The 15,515-nt window shown below is 43.4% G+C and overlaps 2 protein-coding genes across 5 annotated transcripts in view; both read left to right on the plus strand.

The window, feature by feature from the left end:
* Nucleotides 1-532: 532 nt before the first annotated feature.
* LOC114144923 (PR domain zinc finger protein 12-like) lies at nucleotides 533-7,061 on the plus strand. Of its 2 annotated transcripts, XM_028018167.1 has the most exons (7): nucleotides 533-841; nucleotides 973-1,392; nucleotides 2,128-2,193; nucleotides 2,312-2,436; nucleotides 3,930-4,085; nucleotides 5,683-5,797; nucleotides 5,905-7,061. In XM_028018167.1, the coding sequence occupies exons 2-7, from the start codon at nucleotides 1,152-1,154 to the stop codon at nucleotides 6,414-6,416; spliced, it is 1,215 nt and encodes a 404-aa protein (XP_027873968.1). In that variant the 5' UTR covers nucleotides 533-841; nucleotides 973-1,151; the 3' UTR covers nucleotides 6,417-7,061. The 2 variants fall into 2 exon arrangements, with proteins under 2 accessions (XP_027873968.1, XP_027873969.1); XM_028018168.1 differs by having other exon boundaries at nucleotides 535-1,392; nucleotides 5,935-7,061.
* Nucleotides 7,062-8,758: 1,697 nt separating this feature from the next.
* The window catches only part of c5 (complement component 5), a 33,660-nt gene continuing 26,903 nt past the window's right edge, over nucleotides 8,759-15,515 (plus strand). For 2 of the 3 annotated variants that reach the window (XM_028018165.1, XM_028018166.1), the window contains exons 1-7: nucleotides 8,844-8,911; nucleotides 14,043-14,238; nucleotides 14,662-14,815; nucleotides 14,902-14,972; nucleotides 15,050-15,147; nucleotides 15,225-15,307; nucleotides 15,379-15,469. In XM_028018165.1, the coding sequence (XP_027873966.1) occupies nucleotides 8,844-8,911; nucleotides 14,043-14,238; nucleotides 14,662-14,815; nucleotides 14,902-14,972; nucleotides 15,050-15,147; nucleotides 15,225-15,307; nucleotides 15,379-15,469 (761 nt within the window). Of the gene's footprint in view, nucleotides 8,912-14,042; nucleotides 14,239-14,661; nucleotides 14,816-14,901; nucleotides 14,973-15,049; nucleotides 15,148-15,224; nucleotides 15,308-15,378; nucleotides 15,470-15,515 lie in introns of all 3 variants that reach the window. The other variant, XM_028018164.1, reaches the window with a different exon arrangement.

Consider the following 15,515-nt stretch of genomic DNA (forward strand, 5'->3'; position numbering starts at 1 on the left):
CAGACAAAATAAAACTACCGAGTCTCAAACATCAACAGGTTTCTGGATCCGGTCCGTTCAGGTTCGGTTCGGATTTATTTCAGGTTTCATTTAAAATTTGATTCTATTCAACATCCAGCTTGTTTCAACGACAGGCGACAGAAATGTGTGTGTGTGTGTGTGTGTCTGTGTGTGTGTCGGTGTGTGTGTGTGTGTGTGTGTGTGTGTGTCGGTGTGTGTGTGTGTGTGTGTGTCGGTGTGTATGTGTGTGTGTGTGTGTCGGTGTGTGTGTGTGTCGGTGTGTGTGTGTGTGTGTCGGTGTGTGTGTCGGTGTGTGTGTGTGTGTCGGTGTGTGTCGGTGTGTGTGTGTGTGTGTCGGTGTGTGTGTGTGTGTGTGTGTGTGTGTGTGTCGGTGTGTGTGTGTGTGTCGGTGTGTGTGTGTGTCGGTGTGTGTGTGTGTCGGTGTGTGTGTGTGTGTGTGTGTGTGTCGGTGTGTGTGTCGGTGTGTGTGTGTGTGTGTGTGTCGGTGTGTGTGTGTGTCGGTGTGTGTGTGTGTGTGTCGGTGTGTGTGTGTGTCGGTGTGTGTGTGTGTGTGTGTGTGTGTGTGTGTTCGGGGGGTAATAAATGTTTAAAAGCTCATAAATACAGATCAGAGTGAAAGCGGGAATAATTAATGCCGGTGTCGGGAGGAGGAGGAGGATGATGAAGAGCAGCTGTTTCTCTGTAATCTGGCCTCTAATCTCATGTTCTGCTCCGTCACTCAGCCTGGATTCCAGCGCTGCTGGTTCCGGGAGGTTCGGCGGCTCCATTTTCTGAAGCCCAGAGCATGACGGAGCCTCCCCCGGCGGGCCGGTGACCCCCGGTCAGTGCTGCGTGTTTGGGTTGTGTGTACCTGCTGGTCTGGGTCAGATCGGCTCTTTCCGTCCTAATTGAGCGTGAGACCGCAGCGGAGCCAATAACAGGCCTCCTGCTCTTCCTCCTCCTCTTCCTCAGCGGCTCCGGTATAAAGGCCCCCCCACTCTCCCTCAGCTCGGTTTTCCTGCAGAACCTCTCGACTCCTGCCAGCGCCTCCCGGGCTGCAAGCGGCTGGATCTTCTTCACCGGTGAATCCAGACCGGGAGCTTCCGCCCAACTTCCGCTCCGCCGCCCCGGTCCTCCTCTCCCCCGCCGCCATGGGCTCCGTGCTGCCCGCCGGTTCCTCTCTGGCCCTGAAGCCGCAGCAGCCGCTCTCCCTGGCGGACATCATCACCTCGGACATCCTGCACAGCTTCCTGTACGGCCGCTGGAGGCACGTGCTGGGCGAGCAGCCGCCGCACGCGCAGCATCACCTGCAGCACGAGGAGCGAACCGGGCCGAGCGCGAGCCCCAGGACCGCCTTCACGGCCGAGGTTCTGGCCCAGTCCTTCTCCGGAGGTGAGATCAAAATAATAATAATAATAATAATAATAGAGTTAAATCATGGAATCATCGCGTGAATTCATATTTTAGGGACTTTAGATGAAAATGTGATTCCGTTTTTATTCCGTTTTTATTTTGGATTTATTTTTAAACAGAATTTGATCTGAAATAGAAAAACGAAGGAAAATATTTTGTGCTCAAAGTTCCGATCCATTAATTTGATCAGTTATTGAACCTTTTCTGAACATGAAGATGATTTTTCCAGCGGATCTTCTCTGATTTCTGATTCATTTTTATTTCATTTTATGGTTTGATTCGTTTTTGTTTTTGATAAATTTCGTTAGAAATAATTAAGAAGAAAATTTTTAACTTTTGTTTTGTCATTTTTATCATTTTCTGTCATTTTGACGGAATTATTTCTGTTTCTGTTTCAGGAGTTCAAAGGCGGTTCGGGATCAACCCGCCGCTCCGGTTCCGGTTCCGTTCTTCTTTTCTCGAATTTAAATGTTTTTTCTATTTCTGCTGGTTTGGCGGACCGGACCGAACCGAACCGAACCCTGACATCCACAGAAGCCGAACTTTTCTTACAGTTTTATTCTTGCTTTTTCCAGTTATTGTCATTTGGTTCCGATCTTCGGAACTGGGTCGGGGTTCGGCGAGCAGCGGGAGGTTCTGGTGCCGCTGAGCCAGAGCCGAACCTGGTTCTGTTCGGAAAGAATCTGAGCTAAGTGAAGTTCTGTTTGTGTTCAGAGGTCCAGAAGCTGTCCAGCCTGGTTCTGCCCAGCGAGGTCATCATCGCGCAGAGTTCGGTTCCGGGTAAGCAGAACCTTTACGGAATATTTTATGTTTCTGTGAAACTAAGCAGAGATAATATTACACGCTGTAGAGGTTCGGTCCGGTCCGGTCCGGCTGATTGGACCTCTCTGTGCTGCAGGAGAAGGACTCGGGATTTTCTCCAAGACCTGGATCAAAGCCGGAACCGAGATGGGTCCATTTACCGGCCGCCTGGTCTCACCGGAACACGTGGACCTGTACAAGAACAACAACCTGATGTGGGAGGTGAGGCCCGGTCCGGTTCTGCCCGGTTTGGTTTGGTCCGGCCCGGTTCGGTTCGGTCCGGCCCGTCATACACACCTTAACCTCCGGTTGTGTTCGCGGATTTCAGGCTTTTCGGAACATCTAAACACTTCCAGCAGAACCAGTCAGAACCGAACCAGAACCAGTCAGAACCGAATCAGCTCCGGAAAGATTCTTTAAATGAGCCGAACCTTCAGCGGTTCTTCCCGCTGCAGCAGCGATCGGAACCGGTTCTGGACTTCCATCACATCAAAATATAAAAATATCAGTTAAACAAACAAACGGTGTGAAATTTATTTCTGTTTTATTTTCTAAACATAAATAATCATAAATATAATATTTAATTTTTACAGGAGTCGAAAAACACAAAGAATCAGCAACAAAATTTATAACTTTATATTTTATTTTATTAAACATTAAAAACTTGTTTGACTGTCGGATCAAAATTCTGCAGAAAATATTACAGAAGAAAAAATAAAAGAAAATTTTACTGATTTTGTTTTACAAACATTTCAGAAACTCCAGAATGCAACAGTTCAATAATATTAATGTTAATATAATATTAATATTAATAAAATGGTTGCTGTAAGGGACTGTAATTAATTATTAATAAAAATCTTTGCACATTTTATACTAAAAGAAAAATTTTGACATTTTTAATTTTTATTAATTTCTCCGCAGTCAGAAAATCTTGAACATTTTTTCAGCCACGTTAAATAAATAAAAGTGATTTTAATGAAACTGGTTCGTTTTATTAAAGATAAATATCTTTAATAAAACTCATTATTTAAATAATGAGTTAAATTCAACATGAGCGACTTTCTCACTGCCGACCCAGGGTTCTACAAACCGCTGCCGAACCTTCAGAACCGACGACTTGGTTAAGTTTAGGGCAAAAACCCGCGCGTGACATGTTGACACGAAACGGAACCATGGAGTCAACATGTGACGGGATGGACCGTCCGGAACATGACGAGCTGGGAGTGAGAATGGGCCGGGTTCTCCAGATCTTACCGCTAAAAATATTTCTCTAAAACCAAACATCGTCTGGAACTCGAACCAATCGGCTTCTGATCGGCTTCTGATCGGCTTCTGATCGGTTTCTGATCGGCTTCTGATCGGTTTCTGATCGGCTTCTGATCGGTTTCTGATCGGTTTCTGATCGGCTTCTGATCGGCTTCTGATCGGTTTCTGATCGGTTTCTGATCGGCTTCTGATCGGTTTCTGATCGGTTTCTGATCGGCTTCTGATCGGTTTCTGATCGGTTTCTGATCGGTTTCTGATCGGCTTCTGATCGGTTTCTGATCGGTTTCTGATCGGCTTCTGATCGGCTTCTGATCGGTTTCTGATCGGTTTCTGATCGGCTTCTGATCGGTTTCTGATCGGTTTCTGATCGGCTTCTGATCGGCTTCTGATCGGTTTCTGATCGGTTTCTGATCGGTTTCTGATCGGTTTCGGGTCGGTTTGGTTTCCAGGTGTTCAATGAAGACGGGTCGGTCCGGTTCTTCGTGGATGCCAGCCAGGAGGACCAGCGCAGCTGGATGACGTACATCAAATGCGCCCGGAACGAGCAGGAACAGAACCTGGAGGTGGTTCAGGTCGGCAGCAGCGTTTTCTACAAGGCGGTGGAGGTCAGAAAATATCGATCACTGATTATTGGCTGCAGTTCCAATAAACATGGAAAATAACAGTTTAAAGTTATTCAGACTTTAAACTGAAACACAAAATAATTTTGAGGTTTTTTTCCTTTTAGAGCCAAAAGATTGTTAAAGAAATAATAATTAGAATAAAACAAATGAAATGTTTTTCTGTTTGGAATTAAAAAAATAATTTTATAAAAAATAATCTTTCTGAATGTAAATCTATAAATATGGCATCTTTAATTTCTTTTCATTTTTGATTTGTTTCATCTGTGAAAACAGTTATTTAATTAAATTTCAATAATTCAGGTTTAATATGTTGGTGATTTTTGTAAAGACGCAAATTTACTAAATCAAGCGATTTAATAACAAAACTGGAAAATTAAAACATGAGCAAAAACCTGCGAATGTAAGGAATAAATAATAACATTATTACTAATAATAATATCAATATTATTGATATCTAATAATATAACAATATAATAGGAATATCCTTTATTATCCCTCAGTGGAGAAATTCAGGTGCAATGGCAAATTTTCACTAAGATAGAAAAATAATGATAATAATAATAACAATAACAACAACAACAATAATAATAATAATAATGTTCCTGTCAGGTAAATTACAGAAATAAAAATAATAAATAATTCTGCCAGATTATTTCCATCCATTAATTCATATCAAATGTTCTGTATTAATTTAACAAGTTATGAAGTCCAGAGGATTCCCGAGCTCTCCGTTCATTCATTCATTCATTCATTCATTCACACAAAAACCTCCTTTAAATAAATCAAGTCACTAAATTGTTCTAATTAAATTTATGTTCAGAATTTAATAAAATACATTTAGTTGATTTTTGAAATAAAAAAAGAAAAATTTGTTTAAATGAAAAAAATATATAAGAAAAATAAAACAAAATTTAAAGTAAATTAAACAGCCTAAGAATAAATTAGTGGTTAATTATTTGATAATTAGATACTAACAAGCAAAATTTAATTAAATTATAAATAATTATTGATAACAGACGAAGAGAAATTTGCATAAAACTGAAATAAAATGATATAAAAACATTTTTACGGTGAAATGTTTAAAACCAAAAAAGTGAAATTAAGAGCAGATCCAGAACGTTCCCCTCTGGATCGGATCAGGACATTTGAACACCTGGATCCGAAACGGTTCTTCTGCTGTTGTCTGGCGCCACCTGCTGGCCACAGACAGAAAAACACTGAAAACCTGAAATTTACTTGATTTGAAATGATTTAAATTCACCCAAAAATATGTTTGCAAATTATGACTTTATCAGTGGAATATTTATGAAATTAGCCAGAGTATGTTTCATCTTCATAATAAACTGATATTTTTATATTTTAATATTAAAGTCATATTTTTATATATTCATAATAAAGTCATATTTTAATATTAAAGTCATATTTTTATATTTTCATAATAAAGTCATATTTTAATATTAAAGTCATATTTTTATATTTTCATAATAAAGTCATATTTTTATATTCTAATAATAAAGTCATATTTCTATATTTTAATAATAAAGTTATATTTTCATAATAAAGTCATATTTTCTCCCAGACCATCCCTCCGGACCAGGAGCTGCTGGTCTGGTATGGAAATTCCCACAACACATTCCTGGGAATTCCTGGGATTCCAGGCGCCGACGAGGAGCAGGGAAAGAAAACCAAACCCGGTAATTATCAATAGAGATGAGCTCGGAAGACATTTCAGAACCAGAACCAGAACCGCTGGTCTGGTTCTGGTTCCGGTTCCGGCAGGTCGGGTTTTGATGCTCAGCAGGTCTGGATGTTCTTCTTCTTCTGCTTCCAGATGACTTCCACACCTGTGAAGGCTCCTCTTCCTCCTCCTCCTGCTCCTCCTCTTCTTCCTCCGCTTCCTCCTCCAGTCTAGGGCGCATGCGCTGCGTCATCTGTCACCGCGGCTTCAACTCCCGCAGCAACCTGCGCTCGCACATGCGCATTCACACTCTGGACAAGCCGTTCGTCTGCCGCTTCTGCAACCGCCGCTTCAGCCAGTCGTCCACGCTGCGGAACCACGTCCGGCTGCACACCGGCGAGCGGCCCTACAAGTGCCACGTCTGCCAGTCGGCCTACTCGCAGCTGGCCGGGCTGCGCGCGCACCAGAAGAGCGCGCGGCACCGACCCAGCGGGGACGCGGGCGCGCAGGTGGGCGGCGTGGTGGTGGTGGGCGGTCCGGGGGTCCACTCGCCCCCGCCGGTTCACCCCCCGCAGCTGACCGCGGTGCCTCACCCCGCCTCCCTGGTTCATCACATCCCCGCCATGGTGCTGTGAGCCAATCAGGGCCGGCCACGTGGTCAGCTGATCAATCACCGAACACAAGCTGACCGAAGATTTCTGCACAAACACAGGTCCAGTTGGTGTTGATGAGCCCGGTTCTGTTCGAAGATTAAAAGTCCAGAAACATCAAACGACGATCAGCCGATAAAATCCTAGAAACCGAATAAATAAACTCGGTGGTTTATTGATTATTAATTATTTCCTATATTTATCAGACACTCAGAGTTCGGACCCGGTTCCGACCGCCCAGCTGCATGATGACCCATGTTCTGTTGATGTCGTGTTTGCATTGCATGCTTCTGGTTCCTGTTAAAGGTTGTGACGTTACAGAGACAGAACCTCAGGTCCAAACATTGGAGGCTGTCTGGAGCTTTAAATGTTCTGAATATTAATGTGAAGAAAAGTTCTGTCGGGTCTCCAGGCTCGGATTCTCCGGCCAGAACCTTTGAGACGTTTTGGCACGAAGTTACTGGACGTCGGTTCTGAAACGGTTCAGCTTGTGGAAGAACATGAGATGTGCTTCATGGACTGAACTCTGCTGTCACTTTATTTCATTAAATGTATCAAACTTTAATCTGAACATACAGGAAGTTCTGACTATAAACCTCTAGAAAGTCTTAATAAAGTTTTTCTCCTGAACTCGGGTCTCTGGACGTTTCAAAGGTTCCACAGAAACCGGAACAGAACCTCCAACATAGCATGACTGAGTCCAGTCCGTCTGCCTAGTCAAAGTCTGGTCCATTTGGTGAGGTGTGAACACTAATTGACCTCTGACCTCTGGTCCTCCAAACCTCGGTCTGGGTTCAGTTTGAATGTGAAAGCCTAGCAGACCAGAGACCGCTCCAAAAGCAGGAAGTGAACTACAGATCAGGGCATTCTGGGTAAATACAACCAAAGCTAACGTGTTAGCCTAGCGCTAGCAGCAGAAATGGCTCCTAGTCTTCAGCCAAAGACTAAAGAGAAAAATCTGACGCCTCCATCTTGTTTCCATCTGGTGAAGAAGGAAGTTGCTCTCAGTGTCTTCAGAGGTTTTTGTGTCGTTTCCTTCAGTGGTTCTTGGTGCAGCGCCCCCACAGGCCAGGAGGGGAACAGGTTGGTTTGGGTCAGAACCACAGCAGCTGGAGGTGGAGCAGAGAATGGAGTTCTGGTTCCAGTAGAACCGGGTCGACCGAACCATCAAGAAGGAAACATCCTTAGATGCGTCTCCATCATTCCTGAATCAAATGGCTGAATTCCCTCATCCAGCAGGTGATCCAGCAACCCATTCATTGTGTTCAGGTTGCTGGATGGTTGTTGGACCTGGACACTCCTGGTCTAACAGAGACCAGGAGTGTCCAGGTCCAGATGTGAGAACTAAATATCTCCAGCCTGAACCACACATAGATGTTGGGAACATTTCAATCCCCAACATTCATGGTTCCCCATGTGATCCAGTCCCGTCCTAGGAGACGTTCTGTCCGCCGCTTCCAGGAGGAGATGTGGAGCTGCAGGTGAGAAATGAGTTCTGTGGTTCCAGCTGAACCCAGGGAGAACGTTCAGGTGGGAGAACCTCAGAACCTCCAGGGGTTCAACACTGAGAACGTTAAAGAGATCCTCGTCCGAAAGAAACGTTCAGGAACGTTCCTGAAGAGACGCAACTTTATGTTGCATGAAAATGACCCAGGAGGACGCAGTGGAGGTCCAGTCCCAGAACGGTCAGCTCACACCAGGTCCAGGTCCGGGTCCGGGTCCGGGTACAGGATTATTGTGGATTCTTTGAGTCGTGTTTAAAAGCATCTATTCCAACATTTGGGACCCAGAGGGTGACGATCATTTTAAAGATATTAATAAATGTCAACAGAGGTCAACAGAGGTCAACAGAGGTCAACCAGCCCCTCTATATGTACTAAATCAAGCAGGTGTCTTTCCACTGTGCTACATTTGTCCACCTAACATTTGTAGCTGAGTTGATTGATTGGAAATCAACTTGGATAAAACCAGGAACCGTTTGGTTCCCTGCTGGTTTCAGTCCAGGTTCTGGTCCAACTGGACAGTCCTCCTGCGGTCCGTTTGGTTCTGATCAGCCTGGATAAACATTTCTAGTTTCTATAAAAATGCAGAGAAATGCCACAAACCCAAATGTGTCTCAGAGAGGTAAATGTTCTCACGTTGGTTTTCAGGGATTCAGAGCAGCTTCTGGAAGTTCTGGTTCTGGAAAACCCAAACATTTCAGTGTTTTTTGTCTAGTTTTCACAGCAGCTTTTCTCTGTCGGGTCGTGGGTGTTGGGTAAGATTGGAAAACACAGCAGGCTGAGTAAACTCACCTTTGGGACACTCAACCCGTCCCAGAGGAAAAGTCTGACCTGTGTCCTGCCGTCTGAGCGGATCGATCAGCGATAAAGAGACGCTCGGCGCCGCTGGCCGTCAGTCTGGCCGTTCAGGATGAAGCCGCTGGTCCTGCTGGTTTGGGTTTGGTCTCTGTGCTGGAGGACGGACGCTCAGAGTCAATCGTAAGTGCAGCTCCTGTGATTGGTTGTTTTATTTTGGAGATGATCGTCCAGCTGCTGGTTAGTTTATGGAGACGGTTGTTATGGTGTAAAATTTCAAAACTTTTCTGGCTTTAATCTGACAGAAATCCTGTAAAACTGAATCTGTTGCAAAGAAAAATGTGAAAACCAAAGTCTGTCCTTTAACTGGACCAAGTCTTAGTGGCAGGAGTCCTGGCACAGCAACCCCACATCATGACGCTCACACCGCCGTGTTACACGTCCGTAGGACCGTTTGGATCGGCGGCCAAGCCAACAGGAAGCGGTTCTGCAAGGCGACGCTTTGGTCCCTGTAGAACCAAACCAGAACGGGTTGGAAACCCTGCAGCTCCTCCAATGCTGCCGGCAGCCTCCTGGTCCCTCCCCCACCTGTTTCTGACTGCCTGTCTGAACCTTTCAGCTGTTTTTGATCCAACAACAGACTGGACTAAAGGAGGAAACTCAGCAAACGTGAAGTCAGTTTCCTGAAGGTTGGTTCTCCTCTGCTGGATGACGACCTTCTGCTTCTGGAAAGTTTATTTTTCTTCAGCACAGAAACAATCAGGAGGAGAAATCATCTGACGGATGGACCAGAACCGAGCCTCAGAGCAGATGATTCATCATGTTTACAGCTGGACCAGTTCAGCAGGCCGTTACCTGGGTGGAGGTCTCTCCACTCTGCCTTCTACCTGACCAGCAGCAGGGGGCGCACACACGAGCCAGCGGGTTCAACTGGTGAACAAATATTTACAGCAGAATCCCGGAAAATGATCAATGGCAACAAACATCAAAGTTCAGAGGAACTCTGTGGATCTCCATGACAACCCGAACCCGAACCAAAAACACCTTAAAGTTCACAGAACTTTTCCTTCTGTCCAGATTTATTCTGATGCTCAACATTTATTCCTTTTACTGAATCCTGCAGGTTTCTGGTCAAACTGCCTCTGATTGGGAACCTTAATGCTGCATTCAGACCAACCAGGATCAGATTCCCGAATCAGACTCTGATCCGTTTGTCTAGAAAGTCCGAGTTTTTGGGGAGGTCTGAATGCAAATTTGAATTCCTAAATGGACTTAAAAACCGAACTCTGATCCGCCTATAAACCTCGGTCTGGGTCCGGTTGAAGTGGACTCTGACACGGTAGAAAACCTGTCTGAATGCAACCTGACTAGAAACCGATTCAGTTAGAAACAGTTCAGGACATTCTGGTCATTTATTGCTCTCTGCTCTGCGGGTTAAAGGAGATGTTGTCATGTCAACAGGTCTGCATGCCGACACTAAGCAAGGAAAAGCAGAATCAATCAATCAATCAATCAATCTTTATTTCAGACACAAAAGAGGTCCATAGTAAAACAAAAAGAATAAAAAAACAAAAAGAAACATGACAGTCACTGAGCCACAAATAAATGATGACGCCAATGTTTCCACAATCTTGAGAAAAATCTCGCTGTACTAAAAACAGGGTTTACTAAAATTGCTATTATATTATTGTATGACACGGATAATCTACACATACATTTATACATGAGATTCCTGAGCGCAGCTGCACATGTGGGAACAGCGTTATGTGCAAACATGTGGCTGGCACTGCTCCATCTAGGCACTTTGAGTAGGAGCCTCAGGCCATCATTGTATGCCACATAAAGTTTGTGCAGGCTACTTTTTTTATATCTTCGCCATAGATGGGCTGTGTAAAATGAAGTACAGAAAACTTTAAAAAGAGCTACCTTCACAGAGGATGAACACATACCAAACTTTCTGATCAAAATATTAGCCTGTGCATACATCATGCAATACTGCCTACAAATGTCACGATCATCAGATAGGTCATCAGTTATGTAATGTCCCAGATATTTAATTTCATTGCATATATTGAGGACAATGCCAGATAAAGAGAAGTCAGGGGTTATCAGATGCTTATCTGCTCTACTTCTAACAATCATGACATTGCTTTTCTTAGCGTTATATTTGACATCAAAATCACATCCATATTGGGAGCAGACCCTTAGTAATTGTTGAAGGCCAGCACTATATGGGCATAAGATTACCAAATCATCCGCATACATTATGTGATTGATTGTGCGGTCACCAACTACACAGCCTGTTTTACAACAATTCAGGCGCTTTGATAGTTCATCCATGTAGATGTTAAAAAGGTAAGGGGACAATATACTTCCCTGCCTTACTCCGTTACCAACATTAAACGAGTCAGACAATGAGTTACCCCATTTGACATACATTAGTTGATGACCATACCAATAGACCATTATTCTAATTAGATATTTGGGTACACCTCTGCTTTCTAACTTGCAGAACAATTTTTGATGATTCACGCGATCAAATGCTTTAGAAGCATCAATAAAACACATAAATACTGTGGTGTTGCGCAAATTATACAAATCTAAAATCTCCTGTAGCACAAAAATACACATGTCTGTACCATGTTTGGGTTTAAAACCGAATTGATTATCAGAGGTCAAAAGAAACTCTTCCAGCCTATTTAGAAGGACTCTTTCAAAAACTTTCGACAAACTACTAGCTAAAGCTATGGGTCGGTAATTCTCCAAGGAGCTAATCTTACCCGCTTTGTCTTTAATAGTGGGTACCAGAATGACAGATAACATTGATTTAGGTAGCAGACCATGTACTAGACAGCCAGTGAAACACATAGAGAGTAATGCACAGAGTTTTTTACTTGCATTTTTCAAATGCTCAGTGGATATGTTATCCATCCCACAGGCCTTATTGTCTTTCAGTGTCATAATTATATGATATATTTCTTGTGGGGATACAGTCACATTCTCATTACTGTGAATGCTTCCTATGTCAGAAATGTCACTTTTGACACAATTAAACAGCGCACTGTAGTGCTCTTTCCATAACTGAGTGATTTCTTTTACACCAGTAACACCATCAATAGTAGATGGAAGTGACGTTTTACAGTTATTTACTTTCTTTATTTCTTTCCAAAAGTCCTTAACATTATTATTTCCTAACTTTCTAGCAAGAGAGTCAGACCTCATAGTATTTTCACGTCTCCTTATGAATCTTAAAAAATGTTTAAAATTAGCATTTGCTTGTTTTTTGTATTCAAACAAGGGGCCATGTCTCTGTTTACCTGCATCGGCCCATGCTTTAAGAGCCCTTCTGGCCTCTGCATGATGTTCTTTTACATAGTCGTTCCAACCCGGCTTGGTGCTATGCAAGATGGTTTTATGCAGTGGCTTGCTTGAGATAAGGAGGGATTTCACAACATTCTCATACAGAGTACATAACTCAATACCATGTTGAGGGTCTTTACAATTCATATCACGGCATGAGATTGCTCCCTTTGGTAAGTATGTATTGCTGAACATGTCATTAGTTTGATAGCAATAATCTGATAGATCTTTTTCAGTCAAGTTATCCCATGCTATTTTTCCTGTACTTATATTATAGTCTACAGGCAAAACAGAAGGTATGCAATTCATGTTTACACATAAGGAGAATGGTATATGGTCAGTGGTGGCAAGGTCATAGTTGACACGAATTCCCAGAATGGAATCATGAGCATCAGCTGTACAGATACAATGATCTAACCAGGAAGTTGTATGCCATGATTCACTAATATAGGTGTAACTGTTGTTAGGCAAAAGTGCTTTACTAGAAAGAATTAAGGCATTACTGTGACAGAATTGCATTAAGTGCTTAGCAAATGTAGAATGTTTATCTGTAACATCTGCATTTAAATCCCCCACAATAAAAAAACAAGTGGATAGATTATCTTGCATAAAAGACATAATAAAAGACAGTCTATTAAGAAATTCGTCTTCGTTTTGAGGACATTCATAAGGTGTGTATATGTTTAAAACAATAAAATGTTTGTCTCCACAAGTAAATTTCAGCCCTATGGCCCAATCCACACCCAGTCTAATCACATCAACCAGTTGATCATATTTTTTGTGCCATAATATTGCAACACCACCGGCTATCCTTCCCCGAATTATTCTGGTGCTAAGGTCGGTAGTGGATTCACCAGCGCCGTAAAAGTCTTTGTGTATGCAATTCAGCTTCTCCAGGTCCTGTTTAGCTAAGAATGTCTCCTGCACACACAGTATATCACAAGTCTCCAGTAATTTGTCCACCACAAGGCGACGCGCTCTGTCTGTTTCACTGTGTCCAACACGCAGACCTCGCGCATTATATGACACAATATTAATATCAGTCATTTATTTATCAGGATCTGCGTGGCCGTTGCTCATTTGCGGTGCTACAATATAAATGGTTTAGGTTGTTTTACAACTTTTTATCAGCTTATTGTCCCGTTGCCGTGGCGCTCTGCAGCTGCTGTGAATTTTAAACCTGTAATAAATGACAAAAACTGAACTAATTGCCTCGTTTGTTTAAACATAATCATCGAATAGGATGGAGGAATTTGCTTAGTCTTCTCTTGCATCTTGACAGAAACCAAACTGTTTATAGATTTATATCCAGGGAGAAAACTTACAAACATCAGCAAATTTCTCTGCTTTAATTTAAGCCATATTTATAGAAATCGGGTAAGAAATAAAGGCGCTGAGATCATTTTGTGATTCCTGCTCATCCCGCGTTGGAACAGCCTGGTTTAGTGGACAGGAGCGCCGCTAGCATTAGCGGCTAACAGGCCGCTAATGCTAGCGGCTAACAGGCGATGTCCAGACTAGTAAAGTAGATAAATGAAGAAATCCTACTACAGCAAAAATCTGACACTGCTCCGTTTATGTTTATTTTTTGTGAAGCAGGAAGTTGCTGCTCTTCTTCAGAGGTTTTCTGTCGACTCCTTCAGTAGTTCTTGGTGCAGCGCCCCCACAGGCGACGGGGGGAACAGGCTATTCAGTTAGTTTTAGTTTGTTTGACTCACTGCAGTGTGAATGAGAACTAGAGTTCTGAAAATGTAACAAATGTTGCAATTTAGTCCCCAATCGAACCGAGTCTACCGGACTATCCGGTCTGAATGCACCCTAAGTTTCATCGCTAGGATTTCTGTGATTTATCATATCATAATAAACAGATTCATAACGGCGTGCTGCTGGTGAACAGACTCTTCTTCTTCTGTGGTATTTCACCACCAGCAGTGATGGCATCTCTTTCTGTCAGCTTCCTGATCACAGCGCCTCTGTCCGTGTGCCTGGAAGCTGTGGAGACGGTGTTTGTTCAGCTGTTCGGCTCCTCCACGGAGGAAACCGTCTACGTCTTCCTGAAGACTTCCATGGCTCCGGATCACAGGGAACTGTCCAAGGACTCCCTGCGGCTCAACAGCCAGAACAACTACCAGGGCGTCGCTAAAGTCCGGGTGAGAAATCCTTCTGAAGCACTCTGCATTACTCACCTGACTGATTATTATTATGATTTCTGTAAAATGTCCAGCAGTGTGGCGATCAAAACTGTCCGAGTGCCGAGGAGAAGGCCAGATGGCTTCCACTATGACGCTGAACTTATTAGACATTTGTTACATATATTTCCAATGTAATGGAAATAAAATGGAAAATAAAGAGAGAAAGGTTTAAAAGGACAGGGGAAGTCTGCCTCCACACCTGCTGAACAAAATCAAAAAAACTACAGAAAACTGAGAAACCATAGCAACAAACATGATGCACAGATAACAACATCACTGAACAACAGTTAAGACCAGATGTACTAGTGGCAACCGCAGCTCAACATGGAGTGTACCTGAAAACACCTGGGTGTTGATTCCTGTGTTTCTGCGTCTCTTTAGTTGCTGCCACTTCCAGAGAATAAGGATTTGAATCATGTGATTCTTCACATCCAATCAAATGGGATCAACCGTTACCTGTCCATCCCGGTTACCCGATCCAACGGCTTCCTGTTCATCCAAACAGACAAACCGCTCTACACGCCTCATCAGAAAGGTCGGCCCTTCTTGGTTCTTCACTCAGATTCTGGTTGAACATAGATTGCTCAGGTTTGCAGAATAAACTGTTTGTGATGTGTTCAGTCAAAGTGAGGGCGTTCTCCATGAACCAGGAGCTGAGACCAGCCAATCGCAGCGTCTTCTTAACTTTCAAGGTGAGCCCGATGAGCCCAGGACCATAAATGAGTTGACAATTTGTTGCCATGTCAATGAACATCTTTGTTCCCGACAGGATCCGGATCAGATCACGGTAGATGTTGTGGAGATTATCGATGTGAACAATGGAATCCCGTCGATGCAAAACCCCTTCAGGATTCCCATCAAACCAAAGTAAGGAAGACCTCTGCCGAGGCAGGAAGACCTTCGGGTGATTCCTGAAGGTCTTCCTGAGTTCTCTGTACTTGCAGGTTGGGAATTTGGACAATAGAAGCTTCCTACACAGATGATTTCACAACAAAAGCAAAGACAGATTTTGAAGTTAAAGAATATGGTACGTCTAGGAGTTTGATATGAGCCCTGCTGGTGGAGGTGATGATCTGTGATGTTCTCCTCCTCTGTCAGTTCTTCCTAGTTTCTCCATCCAAATGAACCCACAGACAAACTTCATCAGCCACAGTCAGTTCAGTCAGTTCCACTTCAGGATTTCAGCCAGGTGAGGCCTGATCTCCTCCAGCTGCTCAGATGTTCGAGCTGAGCGG

This window comes from Xiphophorus couchianus, chromosome 5 (genome assembly GCF_001444195.1).
Source record: "Xiphophorus couchianus chromosome 5, X_couchianus-1.0, whole genome shotgun sequence".
Lineage (NCBI taxonomy): Eukaryota > Metazoa > Chordata > Actinopteri > Cyprinodontiformes > Poeciliidae > Xiphophorus > Xiphophorus couchianus.